The 19,579-nt window shown below is 41.9% G+C and overlaps 1 protein-coding gene across 8 annotated transcripts in view; it reads left to right on the top strand.

Moving 5' to 3' along the window:
- MCTP2 (multiple C2 and transmembrane domain containing 2) overlaps positions 1 to 19,579 on the top strand; it is a 268,029-nt gene that overhangs the window by 221,388 nt on the left and 27,062 nt on the right. For 6 of the 8 annotated variants that reach the window (XR_006218419.1, XR_006218422.1, XR_006218420.1 and 3 more), the window contains 3 exons: positions 5,879 to 5,988; positions 12,110 to 12,207; positions 14,387 to 14,728. Coding sequence is in view for 1 of the 8 variants with exons in the window: in XM_042988136.1 (XP_042844070.1) it covers positions 5,879 to 5,988; positions 12,110 to 12,207; positions 14,387 to 14,455 (277 nt within the window). In the remaining 7 variants the exon portion in view is untranslated. Of the gene's footprint in view, positions 1 to 5,878; positions 8,116 to 12,109; positions 12,208 to 14,386; positions 15,674 to 19,579 lie in introns of those variants that run through there. The other 2 variants (XM_042988136.1, XR_006218424.1) reach the window with 2 other exon arrangements.

Consider the following 19,579-nt stretch of genomic DNA (forward strand, 5'->3'; position numbering starts at 1 on the left):
AAGTTACTGAGAGGAATCAGATTACAGGATTCCAGAAAGCCTATGGATTAAGGATTGTTAATCTACCCATTTTACAGATGAGGAAATGGAATCAGAGAGTGATTAACTCTGTAGCCCAAGGTCACAGAACTAGTAAGTGAAGAAGCTTAAATTAAAAAAAAAAAAAATTTTTTTTTTTGATATTTATTTACTTTGGGAGTGGGGAGGTGGCGGCGAGCAGGGGAGGGGCAGAAAGAGAGGGAGATACAGAATCCGAAGCAGGCTCCAGGCTCTGAGCTGTCAGCACAGGGCCCGACCGAGGGCTCGAACTCACGAACCGTGAGATCATGACCTGAGCTGAAGTCGGACGCTCAACTGACTGAGCCACCCAGGTGCCCTGAAGAAGCTTAGATGTTAACCCGCCCGCCTCACTACTACCCTAGAATGTCATTTTCCTCTAAGGAGCTATTTCCCAATGAGGGAGAATAGTAATAAGACAATTAGAATTCAGTTGCACTGATGTGACGTAGCAGTAAGGCAGGCTGTTAGGAGAGATCTGACCAGCCCAGAAAGGGATGTAGGAGAGAGAAAGACCGACAGAGGGTAGTTCTGAAGAAACAATACCTTATCAGCATGTCTGATAATGGAAAGAGATAGTTGAGGAAAGAGTGGAAGAATCAAGAAGTCAGTAAGTGGGAGACTTTGTGCGAAGGTTCAAAGCCCAAGACTGTACTAGATACAGGGAGTGTGTGGGGGCTTAGTATGTCTGTGTGACAGCAGATGGTGGTGGCAGTGCGTGGAGGTGAGGCAGATCGTACAGGGCCTTGAGTGGGTGGGAAAAAAAAATTGAGTGAGGAACATTCTGGAAGCAAGGAGGATAAGAGGATGTGGAGTGGGGGCAAGACCGAGGAAGGAAGACCGTGTCGTTTGGTAAAATTGTCTCCATGCTCAAAGGTCTCTAACAGACAAATGTGGCTGTTGTGCAGCTGATAATGGTCAAGGAAATGTATCTGATGAGAGAAGAAGGCAGGGCGATTTAGACAGGCCCCCATCTCTGCAGTGCGTCTGAGGGGCAGCTGTGCCCAGCACAGCTGTGGTGGCCATGTCTGAGATGTATTTTCAGCCATGAACAGAGTACTGTTCTGCCCAGCTGCAGCACAGGAAGGAAGGCTCATGAGGCTCTACTCCTATTAATTCTTTGGCCATTCATTACTACTGTGACCTTAAAGGTCCTACTGGGCATGCAAGTGGGACGGCATGTGTAACTCTGCTGGAATATTCCATTGTAATTCAGTGTTTAAGGACCAAGAAAACTTTTACCCAACTTCTGGCAACCAGTAAATAAATAAGCTCACATAAAACTCTTAGAGCAAGGCTTCCCCATACCTGACTGGGAAGACCCCATTCATATTTTCTTTTTCTAACTCTTCTCTACTTTCTCTAATTATCTTCCCTAATATTGTACTTGTTTCAAACGTTAGCATGTAACAGGCTAACACAGTCACTGAACATGTAGCATCTAGATTATCTCAGACAGCAGGCTGGATGGGTCAGAAGAGTGCTGTATTTTATTTGTCCTGTCATGATGGAGTGTTGGCTTTAACACTTGTATCTTCGCACAGGCAGGGAAATCTCCACAGAGGAGACCATGAGAAACACGTAGGACAGGGAAGCCATCCCTGCAAATGGTCCAGAGTCAGGTTTGGAAGGCACATCCATAGGAAGTAGAACTTCTGTTAGAAAATGGCGTCGAGAAATACTAAGCAGTGAAGATGAGGAAGGAGGTTAAGGGCAGCTTGAATCAAAGCGAGGGCATGGGGAGTGATAGTCTGATTCAGCCGGTGTTTACTCTGAGAGTGATGTGCTGAAAGGAACAAAGAATGAAGTCAGAAAGACCAAGGAGAGGGCCAGAGGCTAGGTGTGAGGAAAAAGTTCACAAGGGAGGATGAGAACCATGCCTCGTGAATGAAAGCATCGTGTGGGGTACATTACAAAAGAGTAATCTATAGAATTATATGACCAGTCGATCCTGTTTCCATGCGTAGTAAAGTCAGAAGAATTCATTTGTCCTAGCCTGGGAAATGAGAGAAATAATGGTTCCATGGGCATAAAGGTCAACTATTGGGACACCCAACTGGGGGAAGAAGTACAGGATGGGGCTGGATCCCCCCTTACCAGATGTAGTCAGTCATTTTTGTTTAGTGCTTTGGAACTGGGAAAATGATATTCTTAGGACATATTAGTAAGCCTGAATGATCGAATGAACAAAGAGTCACTGATTTTTTTTTTCCACTAACTGAAGGGTGTGGCTCATTTGTCTCATGACTTCCTGAGTCAGGGATTGCTTTCTTAGGAATTTAGGGAGCTCTCAAGTCAGGAAAACTAGAGAAGTCTGTGAAAATGTTTCACCCAGTGTTTGATTTTGAGATGGAAAGCTTAGATTTATCAGGGTTTATCCACCTTGGGTGTTCTTGGAAACTAGCATAAGATATTCCATGATAACAAAGGGAAGGTCTAGTAAGTTCTTGAGTGTTAGAGGTATTACAGTATAATGTCTTTGAGTTAAGTCCTCAGTATGAACAGGAGTATTGAATCAATTAAATGAGCAAAATACACCTTTTTACTTGTTCTAAAGTGCCTACTGTAGAGGGCAGTGAGAGGGCTCTTGAGCTGACTTTCTGAATTCAGATCCCAATTCTGCCACTTGTGTGGAAGGTACGTGATCTGGGGCCAATTATTTAACTTTTATGACTCAGTCCTCATTTATAGAATGGGAGTAATAATTATTCCTGCTTCATAACATTTTTTTGTAAGAATTAAAGGAATTAGTACATGAAAAGAGCTCAGACCAGTAGACAGATGCATTACTAGCTTAAAAACATGGACTGTTATGAATATTATTTTTGAAAAACTGCCTTGACTTTCTTTTTCTGTGTCTTAAATTAAAAAAAAAATGTAAACAGTGAATGTCCCCTTTTTTGAAAACATTAAAATGCTCTCCGCTAACATTGTGAGTTGCTCAGGGGAAGACGCAAGAGTTAACTGACTTTGCTTTTGGGAGAGCAAATCTGACAGTGTGTTTGTGACAGTGTCTGATACACGTCTTCATTTCTAGCACCCAGTGACACACGACTCGTTTGTACACACACAGACAACTATTGAGATTTTGATAAGGATTGCATTAATTGGGAAATAATTTACATCTTGATAAACTTTTAAGTTTTCTAATGTAGTCTTCTGTCTATTCAGGCCATCTTGAATTTCTTCCAGAATTATTTTAGAGTTGTATGTATAGAAGTGTGACGCATTTTTGTGAGATATATTCCTAAGTCCTTGATTTGTTTCATGGTATTTCTAAATTTTGGTAAACCTAGTTATCTTAATTTTTATCTGAAGATTATTATCCTTAATTTTCTATTGCAGAAACATATTTTTTAGGAATAATTGTTTATTCCTTATTTTCCAATCCTTCTACATTTTTCTATGTTTTCTTACCTTATGGTAGAACAGAATTGGCATGGCTGAACACTCTTTTCCTATGTGATATCAGAGAGAAAAATCTTTCAACATTTCATTCTAAGGATGATGTTTGCTATAGGGTTTTGTAAAGATGTATCAAATTGGGGAAGTTCCTTTTATTCTTAATTTACTAGGAGTTTTTATCATGAATGTAAGTTGAGTTTTATCAAACTTTTCTTCTGCATTCACTAAGATGATGTTTTTTTTTTTCCTCCTTTATTTTTGTTAATGTGGTCTATTACTGTGATTGACTTTCAAATGTTAAGCCAGTGTTCCACTGTATGGAATAAACCCAACTTCATCATGCTATATAATCTCTCCTTTTGTATTTTGCTCTATTTTATTTACTATTACTTTGCATAGGATTATTACAGCTATCATCACTAACGAGATTTGATCTCTAATTTTCTGTTCTTGAAAATTCCTTATGGAGAGAAGATTATTCTAGACTCCTACAACAGGTGAAAGCATTCTATCATTATCTGGAAGAGTTTGCACACGACTGGTGTCATTGCTTCCTTTAAGATTTGCTAGAATTTGCTGGGGAAGCATCTGGGCCTGGAGTTTTCTTTTAGGACAGGTTTTCACTGAATATTCGATTTTGGTAAAATAGATAGATGGGTTTGGCCATTCTGTTTCTTCTCACGTCTGTTTTTATAAGTGGTCATTTTCTGGGTTTTCCCCATTTTGTTTAAATTTTCTACTTTTTGGAATAAATTTGTTAATAAAATCCTCTTATTGGATAAAATCCTATCTTGAATGTCAGTAGGATCTGTAGCTTTGTCCACTTTTTTATGCTTGATATTAATTGCGTTTAACCTTCTTTCTTGGTGGGGATTTATCAATTAAGTTAGTCTTTAGAAAGAACTATCACTGGCCTTTGTTAATCCTACCTGTTAACCTGCTTTCTTTTTCATTAATTAGTAGTACCCTTATTTTTATTCCTTTCTTCCTTTTATTTTCCTTGGGATGAATTCAGTATTTTTTTCCTAACTCTTTTTCCATCTTTCTAATTTTCCTAACATTTAAAGAGCATTTTAAGTTCTACAATTGTCTATAAGCACAACTTTAGCTCCAGGCCAGACATTTTGGTGTTGATATTTTCATTATCATTCAAATTTAATAAAAACTTTTTTTTTTTCTCCCTGTTTTTATTTCTTCTTTGGCCAAGAAGCATATTGCTTAATTTCCAAGTATTTGAAGATTTCCTGGTTATCTTTTTTTGTTCCTGGTTTCTAGCTTAATTGCTTTATGGTCAGAAAATATTCATTGAGAAAATGGCCTGCTTTTGTAAATTTTCCATGTGTGCTTGAAAAGGTTATCTAGGATATTGTTCTGGATATATATTCATTGATTAAATTTGTTGATTGCATTCAATATATATATATTTTAATGTTTTTATTTATTTTTGAGACAGAGAGAGACGGAGCATGAGCAGGGGAGGGGCAGAGAGAGAGGGAGACACAGAATCTGAAGCAAGCAAGCTCCAAGCTCTGAGCTGTCAGCACAGAGCCCAACGCGGGGCTCGAACTCACGGGCTGTGAGATCATGGCCTGACCTGAAGTCAGGATGCCTCAGCTTCATCGACTGAGTCACCCAGGCGCCCCACATTCAATCTTTTATATTCCGATTTTCATTTTCGGTTGGGCTGCTTGTATCAATTACTTAGAGATGTATGTCAAAACTTTCCACTGTGGATTTGTCTATTTCTCCTTGAAGCTTGGTCAGTTTTTGCTTTCTGTGTTCCAAAGCTATGTTAATTGGGTTGTATGTATTAAAATTGCTATAGTTTCCTGGTGAATTAGATCATTAATCAGCTGGAAGTGATGTATTTATCTCTAAACAATAAATGAAATTTTGCCTTAGTATCTTATATTAATATGGCCACACCACCTCCCACTTATGGGTTTCTTCATAATATATCCTTTCCTATTATTTTCTGTTTTTAGGTATTTCTATTTTAGGTATCTTTCTTGTTTCTGACCATCGCTAGCTTTTCATTATAGCTTGTAGTCCCTTCAATTTTTTTTTTTTTTTAGTCCCTTCAAATTTAATGTGGTTACTGATATGTTTAGATTCAAATCTGTGGTTTTTAGGGGCGCCTGGGTGACTCAGTTGGTTAAGCATCCAACTTCGGCTCAGGTCACGATCTTACCGTTCGTGGGTTGAGCCCTGCGTGGGGCTCTGTTCTAACAGGTCAGAGCCTGGAGCCTGCTTCGGATTCTGTGTCTCCTTCTCTCTCTCTTTCTCTCTCTCTCTGTCCCTCTCTGTGTCTTAAAAAATAAAATAAAACCTTAAAAAAATAAACAGTGGCAAGATGAACGTAGCACAGCTGTGCCAGAGCATGCGAGAAAATGACGTCTTTGTGGTTTGTCTACAGCACGTTCAACTGGACGGTCCCATTCCTTTCCTTCCTGGCCTGCCTGATCCTGGCAGTGGCCACCGTCACTTTGTATTTTATTCCACTCCGGTACATCGTTTTAATCTGGGGTAAGTTGGGCGTGGTCCTTCTCCTAGCAGTCGATTTCAGGTAAGAATCAGTTACTCATTTGTAAAGTGGGACTATAAACTTTAAGTGTGCTCTTGTTGGCAATTAAACATGAGATTAAGGAAGGCGTTTGGGGAACAAAAAACTTCCAGGACCTCCCTGAAAAGGCCAATTGCGTGAACAGTCAGCACAGATATGTACAGGCCTCCTGCATAATTGCAATCCAATAAAAATGTGATGGTGCATGTGATTTCCCTTTGGGCTTTCGCAGTCATAAATACTCTTGAATAATATATTGCCGTGGCCCGGTTAACTTTGAGGAAACAGTTATTCAAACAGTGAGCAACCACCTGCATCTCGCCCTTTACATTATGTAAAAGCAGATCTGGTCGCTGCCGGTCTGCTTCTGACACTTCCTCTCTCCTGGAGGAAAAATAACTTAACCCCATACTTAAATCCAGAAGCAGTAGAGAGGAAGGTGGGTAGCTACTCCCTAACCAGTGCCTGATGGAAGAGGAAGCTATTATTTAGCAGGGTAAACGGGGTGCCTGTATGAAGTTGAGCTGCTCTACAAAAGCAGAAACAAATTCACAAACTCGAAATAAATGTCACGACTTGATTTACTACGCAAGCTAGCAGCTGGACAAAATACAAGCAGCTTTGTGAATATTTGTGTCTGCTGCTGGGTGGGCTCTGGGTTGATAGAAGGAGGGTGCATTACAGTCGGTTAATTGTTGGAGAAGCAATCAACCCTTTTCCGTAAGAGTCTGCCCGTCGTAGTGTTCTGTTACTTGGCTCCTATGACTACTGCTGAGTTCTCAATCACAGCCACCCCCTTCCAGGGATCCTCAGATGTTAAGATGTTCCGAGAACTTACAAACACAAGTGACTGCGTTGAGATGCATTCATCTTTAAGCAAAAGCCGAGACGCTGCAAATGTCAGATAAAAAGCTACAACCTTTCTAAAACCATTAAATGTAGACCTTTTCAAAGAGAACCCACAGGAGTAGAGTCCTGCCGACGAGGAAAGCCAAGTGTAGACATTCTGAACTGGGAAAAGCCTTCGAAAAAATAGAATAACTCATAAAACTTCAGAGGTGGAATGATTTTAAGGGAGCATAATCCACTGGTTCTCTGTTTCGTCGAGGAAGTGAAAATCCCGTGTGAAGAAGGATCTCTCTTTTATCGCCAAGCCTGAGAAAAGAAAAAGATATTCTCATTTCCCTCTTTAGGGGTCGGTTTTGAGCCTTGATGACCTTCACTCTTGGGGAAAGTCTTCTAGGCATACTTAGTTTTTGTTTATTTGTTTCTGTGTTTTGCAACAGTGCTAGCACATGGGTCTATGGACCCTTCGAAAGAGAGTGTGGAGCTCTTCAGATCCATTGATCAAGAAGGAACATTTTGTGAAAGTATTTCCCAGCATACCTTCTGTACTAAGTGTTATCTATTTAGACCGAACAGTCTCACTCTTTCTTAATTGTTTTCCATTAAGAATGAGTTTCCGGATTCACTCAACTGGCCGCCTTTAAAACGCAGATCTTAAAACTATTGTCTGCCTCTAACCAAAACATGATTCAAAATCACGAGGATTATGTGGCCAATATTCTGTTCATTTTTAAGCTAGTGTGAGTTGAATGCATGGTCAGCTTATCAAACCCCGTTTCTCATGATTTCCTAATCATTCTAGTGCACGCTTGATTTGCTTTTCCGCCTCTTGCCCCCCACAAAGAAGACTATGCTATATCTCCTCCTGTGATCGTCAGTTTTTTGAATTCCAGTCCCTCTTTCTGTTTATCCAGAATTGCTTTGACGTCTGATCTCATCCTCCAAGATCTTGGCAGCTCTCCAACACCAAAGTTTGGCATCTAATTAATAAGATACTGCTGTTGTTTTAATTTAGCTTATGGATGAAATTATTGAATAGAGTGGACTTTATTATGTTCTCCCGAGCTGACAGTAACCCTGTGAGCTTCGTCTTTTGCGTCTGGTCCTTTCGTTTTGCATTCTAGGTGGGGGCTTATAGTTTATTGATGAGTTCACCATGTACGATGTAGTCAAAGGCTTTGACCGTCAACACACGATCTGTTGGCTCATTGAATGAAATCTGCCATGCCGTCATGGAATATACGGTACAATTCTATTTTCTTTTCCAAGACAAATTAGTTATTAGGTAACATGGACCCAGGACATTCCTTTAGACATCTCCTATATGACTGTATCCTTGGTAGAGACTTTCTCATGTGGAAGATCACTTCATATGTCTTAAATTTCTAGTGTTCCTTTCAACTTTATTAAGGATCAGAAGATTATTGCTTAGTCTGAGTTATTTATTCATTTTCAGTGAGTCCTAAAAGTGGTAAGATCCTGAGTTTTGGTTTTTTGTTTTTGTTTTTTTTTTTTTTGGTCCAAAATTTTTTTTTTATTATTTTTTTAATGTTTATTTATTTTTGAGACAGAGAGAGACAGAGCATGAACGGGGGAGGGGCAGAGAGAGAGGGAGACACAGAACCGGAAGCAGGCTCCAGGCTCTGAGCCATCAGCCCAGAGCCTGACGCGGGGCTTGAACTCACGAACCGTGAGATCGTGACCTGAACTAAAGTCGGACGCTCAACCGACTGAGCCACCCAGGCGCCCCATTTGGTCCAATATTTTTAACCCTTTGGAACAAAGCTATTTAGCTGTATGTTCTCTATTCCCATATTCTACACACCAAATGATGTTTTTGTAGAACTAATCATGAAGTATGAGAATTACTTAACATACGCCTCAGAAAGCAGCCTAATTTCATAATGGCCATAAGCAATGTTCCTTGACTCACCAACTCCATTGTAAGGTTTTGAAGGGTAAGACACTTTTCTTTCCTCTTTAACCTACAGTTCCTGGTGGAGCTGCATAAAGGTAGTAGATCTTTAACAAGTACTTGACAGATATTTAACGAGTGGAGGAGTCGTGCAAGTTTCATCGCTGTGGTCTACATGAATGGCATTTCTTTTGAGCCCACCACCCACCTCTCTCGTGTGGGAGTGTAGATTTGGAAGATTACGTGAGAAGCGGTTTGAGAGGGATAGATGAAAGTGTCTTAAGGAAACCAGATGTACTGAAGTCTGATCACTTATTTGATGTATTTCTAGGAGGCAAGGCCTTTCTTAGGGTGAGATCCCAAGCGGGTTTCCTGTCCCCTCGGAAAGGTGTTTCATATTCCTTCCCTTCTATTTACATCGTAGATACTGGAGCTCTGCTCTGAGGTACTTCTGTTGTTCCAAGGTGGAGATGAACTCCCCAAGCTAGATTTTGAGCTTCTTGAAAGAAGGACCCATGACTTATTCAACATTATATCTCCATTTGTCATACCACAATGTCTTTTTGGTGGCAAGCACTTAGCGTTGGATACATGTGCAAGCAAGGACCCTCAGCCCCATCTCACCCACTCCTATTGATGTATCGAGGTCAGGGTACATCCCAAGTCACTCATAAAAGTACCTGAAAAATAGTGTTATAATTCTCTTTCAGGTACTTATTCACATGTGGCCATATGTGCAAAGCAGTCATCCAATTTTTCCAGCTTTCTTCAAGAGACTTTTTTATTTATTTATTTATATTTTATTTTATTTTATTTTATTTTATTTTATTTTATGTTTTTTTTTTTTTTTTTGCTGGGGATCTCATTACACTCTAATGATCTATTCAGTTTGTGATCCGGGACCATTAAATGATAGTGTCTTTGCCAAACGTTATCCCTCAGTATTTGGATTCCCACGGTTTTCGTGTGCTACAAAATTAACATTCACAGCAGAGGTGACCTTTGCCTCTCTGTATTCAGGTGAAAAAATCGAAAGGCGTGTCTGTCATGCTACCGAAAAAGGTACAGCTTCCAAATTTGGCCGTGTGCGATCACATGCCTAACAGTGTAACGATTCTTCTCCTATCCGCGCCCTTCGGTTTGGGGCTTGTTGACGTCTGGAGTGATGATGGTAGCCCCCTTCATTGTTACAGAATTTCAGAGTGCAGAATCTTCTAGCTTACGTTGTGCAACGTAATCCTGCCATCAACCTACGACACTATATATATAATAGGGCAGATCTTTTTTTGCTCAGATTTTAACGTAAGTAGTCTGAGGCACAGAAAGGTTAAGTGGTTTGCCTGAAACCACGCAGCTACCACACGGGGATGCCAGAGCTGGGGCCAAGATATGGCTGTTCCATAACGCTTGCTCCTCGCTTCATCGTCCCTTAATGATGACCCAGGAGTACCTGATCCCCTGTTGACACTTGGGCTCATGCAGTAAGTAATGACGCCATTTGATGGCTTTACAAAATAAGGTGTGCTTTTGCAGCACGCCATCTGAGCGCCTTGTAATTTTTATCCTAAGTTGTTCAAACAGACAGTCTCAGTGCATTATGGGGCTCCTTCTGCCCTTGTTGGTGCGTTTGAGCTACTGTGCAGGTTTATAATCTTCTCAGTGACTAAGAACGCAGTGTTTTGATCGGCTGCGATATTATCCCTGCCTTGCTGCTCATTGTAAAGGCTCCAGATGCGCACACTATATATAATTAACAATAGAAGATATATCTTTTCTCAATACGTCTTTGTCTCCCTTCATCATTTCGCCTTGTCTGTTTTCTCTTGCCAAAAAAGCCCATGCTACAATTAAGTGTCTTTAGAATAACACAGCGAGAGTATTTCAGTTTAAAGGAACTCGGGGCAATTTCAGCTAGAAACACGAAGCTTGCCGTGGGGGGAGAGGGAAGAAAGGCCTAGTGCAGCTTGGACTTGAGAGAAAAAGGGTCGTCCGCAAGAAGCCTTCCCCAGCCCTACGGCCAGGCCACCAGTTACTCATGAACAGTGGCTGGCTCCCATTTGCAAAGCAGATGTAAATCTGACCCTCTAAGGAAATGACGGGAGGTTGGCATTGTGTCAGCTATCATGTCACTCGGGAAGCTCAGTCGTTAGAGGAAAGCAAAATACTATTTAATGAAGAGAAACATCAAAGCTTTTGTGTGTCGGGGCCGGCTTTGGGGTAAAAGGGCTCATGGAAGGTGAGAATTCTTTCAGCATCATTGGGATGGCCAGGTAATTAACAAGCACTGCTCTTTGCTAATAAACAAGCACTGATCTTTGCTAATAAAAACAAACACTCCGTGGCAAGGCTTCTGAAGCCCACCACCCGGTCTCTGGGCTTTTGAAAACTCAGCATGGAAAAGAGTTGACCTTTGGTGAAAAGACAGTGGCTGATGCGCTCTTAGCAGCAGCTTCGAGGAGCAGAGTAGGAAACAGAGGTGGCCGACAGGTACAACCCCTCTGGAAAGAAAACCGCAGGCGGAACGTCCCCCCGGACATGCCCATGCACCCGAGGTGCACCCTTCAAAGACACCTTCCACGTTGAACCTCCTCTAATTACTACGGTCCCCGTCCTGAATTAGCAGGGACTCCATGGACGAGACAAACCCACGCACCGCCTTGTGGTCCATAAATTCAGTTAGCAACCAGAGCAGGCTAATTTCCAGTGATAGCTTTTCACGGTTTCCTGTAGCATCAAAGTTACAGTCAACATGTCAGGTTCTGTTCTGCCGGGAGAGGAGAGAAACCGGTGCAAATGAGTTGGGGTAGGGGAGAGAGATGTCTGCAGTTTCTTTTTAACAACAAAAAAGGCAACGCCCGCCCCTCCATCTCCCACTGCTACGTGTGGTCCAGAGCCCCCAAGCAGAGACTTGTTTGGGCTAATGAAGGCCTTTTCCCATCTGGGACATTGGTTTTCTTAGCAGAGGAGGCTGTTAATCAGCGTAGTCCAAAAAAGCCGATGAGCTACACTGTTTTCGTGTGTGTTTCTGCCGCCCTGCTGCTGGGATTGTAATGGGATTTTCACAGTCCAAGAAGGCAGAGCTCCTGTCCGACAGAACCCCCACCCCCCACCCCCGCCCCACCCTGCCTTCGTTCAAGACCAGGCATTTGTGAATGATTTCACATGACAGCAACGTGTGCGTGACATGAGGTCTAGTAATTGTTTTACACTAATTTTGACTTGTGAATGCCCCTCTCCCCCAGTCAGGAGAGTTTTTAAAGAGACAGACAGACACATGGATACACAGACAGACAAAGAGATCTCCTGGTGTTTCTATTTTTCAGGCATAAATAAATTTACTAAGAAGCTTCGAAATCCCTATGCCATCGACAATAATGAGCTGTTAGACTTCCTCTCCAGGGTACCGTCTGATGTTCAAAAGGTACGTAATGAACGGCCGCCACCAGCAGGGACCCCAACCCTGAAGTCTGGCCAGCCCCAGAGTCAGAGGAGCACAGGGCTGTGCTTGGGTAATTGAGATAACGAATCAGAAAATCCTTAAAGCGGCCTGGCTTGCAGGGAGGTGGCAAGGAAACCTTTGTCCCGAGCCTGAGACGATTACGGAAAATTACCCGGAAAAAGAGCTACTTAAGAATGATCTGGAACCCCTACTGTGTGGGTATAGTGTGATGGTGTTCTTCCGTTTTATGATCGCTTGCCTCCCCCAGGAGGATAAGATGAGCTCAGTGAATGGGAGATCCCAAGCTGGGGGGATTCTTATTTTCCCCCTCTGCTGCGTGGCAGGCATGTTAGGGGAAGTAGTGGACAGGAGGATTATTATTATTTGTTTTAATTCTTCCTTGCCCTTATCACCTCCTAGGCTCCCCTTCTATCTTTTCCCCTCTGAAGACTGAGGGATGCTGAGGGCAAAGCCCCCACTCACTCTCACACATAAAGGCAGAGATAGCGTGACATAATTGGAGATCGATCGGAAGTATTATTCACAGGTACTTCGTCCAGCGGCATCTGGTTTCTGTGGATGCATTGAGATTAAACGAGGCAACAATACCAGAAAGTCTCATAGAATACCTGATCTAGGCCCCTGCAGATCAGGCTGCCATAAATCCAGAGGAAGGAGGGTAGGCAATGATTTCTCTAAAGGAGCATCGAGATCACAGAATAGGTAGATGGGGAGACCGTGGTAGGAGGTACCAACGCGATGATCAAAGACACAGCCCTTTATTATCTGACAGCATCCAAATCAAGTATCGATTTTCGTCTCCGGGCCACAGTCGCATCACTGGTTCCCAGGTGGCTTTGTGCGGATTACAGTGACTTGGAGGTGAAAAGCCCTAGAATTTTTTTCCCCTTCATTCTGAGTTCTAGAGATTAAAACAGACTCCGTGATGCTATTTCTCTTTCACCTCCATTTTATAATATAATTAGCTAATAACTGCGCTCTATGAATATGAAGTTACTCGTTAACATTTGCATCACATGATCATAAAACAGTAACCCGGCCCTGTTTGTTTTGCATTGAAGATTGGAGGGTATGTCACCCCTGCTCCCCTGGGGGACCCTCACAAAACACTCTAAGGAAAGGGTGCTTTTTTCATGTATCTGCTCTCGGCAAAGTGTAGCTCAACATATGTGATGGGACACGATGTCCTTGGGGAGTTTGGCACAAATGCTAAAAAACAGTGAGCACATGTGGTCTGTAATACAATACTTCAAATAAAGCCATTCTGCCGTCAGCCAATCAAAACCCACACACCAAAGCAATGGGATCGCAATGTGCAGTCACTTGGGTCGCAACATGAGGTTGTCCCTGCCTTCTTGAAGAAAGGAAATCACCATCAAGCAAGGATTGTCTCTACATGGTCGACACGGCAGCCCCTCAGAACGGCCATCCATTTGGGAGGTGACATGATTACAGAGGGACACAGCAAAAGAGCGTTCGAGGAGGATCTACAATATGCTAGTGAGATCCTCCCATGTGTCACCAAGAGTGCTTTCTAATAACACAATAGACAGTTTGCCACTGGGGACACCCTGAGCACTCATGTTTATCACAGATGGTTTAGCCATTACATTGCGAAGGAAATTCCTTTTTAAGAGAAATCTATTTAACTTTGTGGCCAGTATCAATTTCAACATTTTTGGGGGGTGGGGGGGCTTCTCTCTGGCCAAATAAATGTATATAGTTTGCAGAGACATTTTTTTTTCCTCCGAGATTGTAGATAGTTTGAAATGACTCTTTCTTAGTAAGTCGCTGCGTCGTGTACTAAGGGAAGCACTCGCAAGAGGCAGTTATTAAGTGTACTTGTGGCTGAAAACGGGCACGCGCAAACCTAGAATTATCTGGCCGCGCCGCGAGCAGGTAGAAACCCAGGCATCTCATTAGAAAAATCTGCTTTTAATATTTTGGTTTCAAGAAATGATGCATGACTTCTCAAATCCTTCCTGCAATTAATCCCTTCATGTTCCTGTGTTTAGAAAATGATTCATTACCTTTGAACCTTCCTTCCTTTGCCTCGGTTTGTCCTTGGGGAGCCATTAACACGCACTGTGGCGAGCTAGGGTTACCTAACCGCCGGCGTCCCGTCTGTTTGTTTTCACAGGTGCAGTACGCCGAACTGAGACCCTGCAGCAGCCACAGCCCCCTTCGGAAGAAGCGCAGTGCCGTCTAGGACACGCGCCAACTCTGGCCACCGGCACCCGATTCCCTGTGGGGTCGGTGAGACCCGTGATGTCTCTGTTCCACCGGTGGTCCCCACGGTGTCTTTCCAAAACACGTGCTGTGTGGAGCCCTCCCCCTCTTCTCCCCGCTTCTCCACGGGCACCGATTGCACACGTGTGCGCACGTCCACGCACACGGGTGTGCCGGTTGCGTAGCAGGTCGGCCCCTCGCAAGGAAACAAGCCAGAGACCGTGAAAGACTGATGTCCCTTCTCCCGTAGAAGGTAACGTAAGGCTGTCAGGGGTCTCAACAGCCTCCTTGAAAACAGCCGGGAGTCCACCTGGATTCAAGAGGGACTTTGAACTTGTTATGGTACCTCCACCAGATTCTCCTGAAGATCCGGTCATGTCCACTCCCGTCTGCACACTCCTTTCAGATTGTTGTTCACATGAGGCAGTCGGTTTTTCCCAGTTAGCAAATCCCTGGTAGCCATCGTCTCCCCACATAGTATATATCATGCATAGATTTTTAAATAATGACCCAGATCAGCTCAAGTCTTTGTGGGAGTCTTTCAGCCGGGATTACTGAAGACCCGTATGGAAAATTGTGGTCAACACCTCGGCGCTGGATGTCAGCCTCTTTCACCGTCCATTGCTGGCAATGGAAGGCTCCAGAAAGTCCAAAGGGACCACTCGTCCAAAAAGCGAAGGTTTCAGTGAGAGTATTTGGTTGCCTTAAAAACGCCATTTCTTCTGACTTGACTTCGCTTTATTTCCAAAATAAAATGTCAATATTATAGCTGCAGGACGCGGGGGATGAATGAATGAATTCTGAAAGTATTTAGAAAGAAAGGTGAAGGCTGGGGAGCAAGGGACTAACGAATGAAGGTGGACCGCTCACCTGATTGTCGTAATCCCTTCATTCGCCCGCATTTGGGGGCAGAAGGTAAAAATAAGGCAGCAGTCCAAAATGATCTTTCGTTCCTGAGCAAAATAATCTGCATGTAATACATCTATATCTCAGAACCGCGTTCCTAGAAAAGCATCATCCCCAAATCCTGAATAGTATCTGATGCCTACAGCCCCCATTTCATAGTACCCCCCCCCCCAGGTAAAAACCCCGATTTTGTGCATATATAAAATGTATGCCAATACTTTATGTTCAAATGATATTTAAGTTGTAACGACCGTATTTTGTTGACACATACTTTGTGCAGTTTTATATATATATAAAAAATATATATATATATATATATGTATTGTAAAGCAAAGCCGAGGTAAAAAAAAAACAGATTTAATAGTGAGGTTTGCTATTTTTTTTTCCTCTCTGGGTTGTAATTTAATAATCTTCAAACAAAATGTTTATGAAAAATGCCAAAGATTCTAAACCTTATCATCCCGTGTCTGTTTTTCTTCATATTATATCTTCCTGGGTTTCTTTCTGGCTGAGCCAGATTTCTGCATGATTTGATTTGCTTCAAGTTAATGAAGCTGGCTGGAAAAGAGCCTTGCAGAAATTATAAAAGCTCCAGTAAATCTCTTAGTTGTACATACAATAGATATCCAAGAACCTCTTTTGTGAAACCAGTTACTCAATCTTCTGTGTAAACAATGCCTCATTGTCTCACTCCCGACTATCATGTAGTTTATCATAGTCTGTCATTTTGTAACGACCTAAGTCAGACATTTTTAAACAGACATGTGAGATCTGATCAGTCATTCGAACGAAAACTTTCAGCAAGCAAAATAACCCCTTATTTATTTTTAAAAGTAGCACTGATACTTTATTGTTCTTTGGCTATACAATTTCAAAATGAAATAATTTGTCCAACAAGGAGCCATCATTAGCGACTCTTACTCCCTCTGTAACCCAACAGGAATTCGGAGCGTTAAGTTTAGGATGCAGACAGCAGCTGGGATTCGGGACCGAATCAACCTTTAATAAACTGTCAATGGAAAACAAGTGTTAATTGATTAAGGAGGCTTTGAAGGTTAAAAATGTTAGTTGTAAGGGGAATGTGAAGACTTGTACAAGTAATCAAACTCAGATGAAAGATTCCAGAATGCTTTATATAAAATTTATGGATTGTGGATTCACAGTACGATCATTAAAGATAATTTAGTAGGAATGTTGAAGTTTAGCCAAGCTCTCCTGGTTCTCTTCTCAAACCTCACGCTCCTGTTTCCAGCCCTGCCTGGATGTCTTAAAGGCGTCTATCCCTCGGTGGGTCAGAAACTCCATTATTGCTCCCTTGATGTGTTCAGGACTCCTAATGTCACAGTCTCCTTCTCGTTTCCTTATTTCCCTTACTGGCACTGGCATCTTCTGGGCTGGGAGACTCTGGGCATCCCATTTGTTGTTACTTATGTTATTTCCCACACTTCCCAACCCACAAATTTGTAGATCCAGTGTTGACTGTTGTGTTATCTTGTCCATTTCTGATCACCACCCCCTAAGCCAAGGCCTCCATAACCTCTCACGAGTCACGGCGATTACATTATGCCAGATTAAACCTCATTCCGACTGTTCTTTTCACCAGGAATACTTTAAGGTTTCTGAAATTCTACCTTCCTTTATGTTTTTTTAAATGCTTGTTGGGGCGCCTGGGTGGCTCAGTCGGTTAAGTGGCCGACTTTGGCTCAGGTCATGATCTCGCGGTCCGTGAGTTCGAGCCCCGCTTCGGGCTCTGTGCTGACAGCTCAGAGCCTGGAGCCTGTTTCGGATTCTGTGTCTCCCTCTCTCTGACCCTCCCCCATTCATGCTCTGTCTCTCTCTGTCTCAAAAATAAATAAACGTAATAAAAAAAAATAAATAAATGCTTGTTTATTTTGAAAGAGAGAGAGCATGAGCGGGGAAGAAGGGGGGATGCGGGGTGGGTAGAGAATCCCAAGCAGGCTCTATGCTCAGTGAGGAGCCCGACACAAGGCCTGATGTCACAACTGTGAGATTGTGACCTGAATCGTTATCAAGAGTCACCAACTGAGACACCCAGGTGCCTGAATTCTACCCTTCTTTAAAAGTTTCAAAAGTTTCCTGCCCCAAATAGGCTTTCTCTAACATCCTTGTCTGAATTACATTCCACCCTTCTCTCTTGTTCCCTCACATCTTCTATATCTTTCTGGCATTTGCCCTATTCTGCTATAGCTCGTAGTTACCAGAGGCTTTTGACCCCAGCTGTCCTCCACTGATGGAGTACCCTGTCTGGCACCTAATAGACACTCAGGAAATACAAGATTAATTGATTGAGTCATAGTCGACTTTTCTTCTCTGCCCTTTTCATGTATACAGAGGGCTGATCTGGGTAGATTAGCATGGTCGATCAGAGGAAGTAATTTCTTGCATTTAGTGCATAGCTTATATTGTGTGATATTATTTATAAGCTCTGGCATGGCCACTATAAACATTTAAATGATGTCTTATATTGGTGAAGTCATTATTACCTATATATCACAGGAAAATATATTTGTGCATGGTAAAAAACAAAAACAAAAACAAAAAAACCCAAAAACCTTCTGATTCTTCTTCTTGTCATTTATCACTTCATGAACATATACTGAATACTGATGACCTACCTGAACAAAACAGACTACATTCCCTTGGTAAAAGCAGACGTGAAACAGATACCTTTCGGAAAGGGGCATGTTGTTTGTAGATTCAAGTTTGAAAAAGAATATTCTGGCTGCAGTGGGTAGACTAGCAATTATGAATGTCCATGGAAGAGCCAACTTGAAGTCTTGATAAATTGATGGGCCTTCAAATAGTATCAATGGGAAAAAATACAAGTGAAATTCTGAAATTGTGAGATGGGTAGGAGAAAAAATGAGCAGAGCTTATCAGTTGCTTGACTATGGGGTGAGGGAAAGAGTAGAGACAAAGAAGGCACTCAGTCTGGTCATTGTTGGGTCTGGGAAGATGGTATGTGCTAAGAGAGAATTATAGGAGCAGCCATGAAAGGAACAGCTTGAACCTGGTTTTAGAAGATGTTGAATTTGAGGTAGCTGATGAGGCTTCAAAAGGGGATCTCAAACAGATGCCAATATATATGCTTAAGGGTCAACATTCATAGAAATGATTGAAGTCACATGCTTTGAGAAATTGACTCAATACTCAAAAAGTCCTGTAAAGATGAGTCCACCTAGACTAGAAATATTAAACAAGAGAAAAAGCAGTAGGCATACACTGTCATAGAATTCAACTGGTGGAGTGTATTCCAAGAAAACAGGTGTGGTCTATAGTGCTAACTACCACTGAGATCACATCAGTTGAGGACAGAAGAATGACCTTTAGTTCACAGCATGGCAACTTGTGGAGACCGTGGTGGTGATGAGTCATTTCAGTTGAATGGTAAAAAAAAGGAAACCAGATTTGGGTTGAGAAATGAGTAGCCCTAGGAAAATGGAGGCAGCCTGGTGGTAACCCTTGAAAAATTCCACTAGAAGGAGAGCAGGGAGAGAGCACAGTGACTCATGAAAGAAGGGGCATGGAATTATTAAGGAAAAAAAATTAGATGTCATGAACTCAGTGTATACCTATTCACAACAAAAAACTCTTCATTAGTACAAGATGGAATGATCTGTATCATTTAAAACTACTCTTGTCAAAACCCACCTCTCTTTTGTGTAGTCTAACTTTTATGGTAGTAAAATGGTTAGGAAATCAAAATAGAGTATCTTCTGAAAATGTTACGAGTATCAATGGATAATTGGATCGATGTTGACAGGTTACACTTAAAGAATGGCATAAAGCACATTGCTTCTTTATGGAGGTCTCTTTGTATAAAGCCTGCTCTTCTGGCATTTTAATGTGGTGATTTACACGGGGAAAATGGATAGTTAGCATTTTATACCATTTATTAATTACCAGGTACTTCCTATATGCTTTAGATGTAATAATCATGTAATTAACAACAAAAACAGTGTTATGAAATTAAATACTTATGGAAAGAATAATCTCATGCAAACTGTCCCAGAAAATAGTAAAAAAAAAAAAAAAAATAAAAAAATAAAAAAAATAACACTTTTCTACATATTTTATGAAGCCAATATAATCCTCACTCCAATATCCAGCAAGGTGATACAAGGATAGAAAATGACTTACCAAAATCCCTTATGAATATAAATACAAAATTATGGAA

Source organism: Panthera tigris, chromosome B3 (genome assembly GCF_018350195.1).
Source record: "Panthera tigris isolate Pti1 chromosome B3, P.tigris_Pti1_mat1.1, whole genome shotgun sequence".
Taxonomy (NCBI): Eukaryota; Metazoa; Chordata; class Mammalia; order Carnivora; family Felidae; genus Panthera; species Panthera tigris.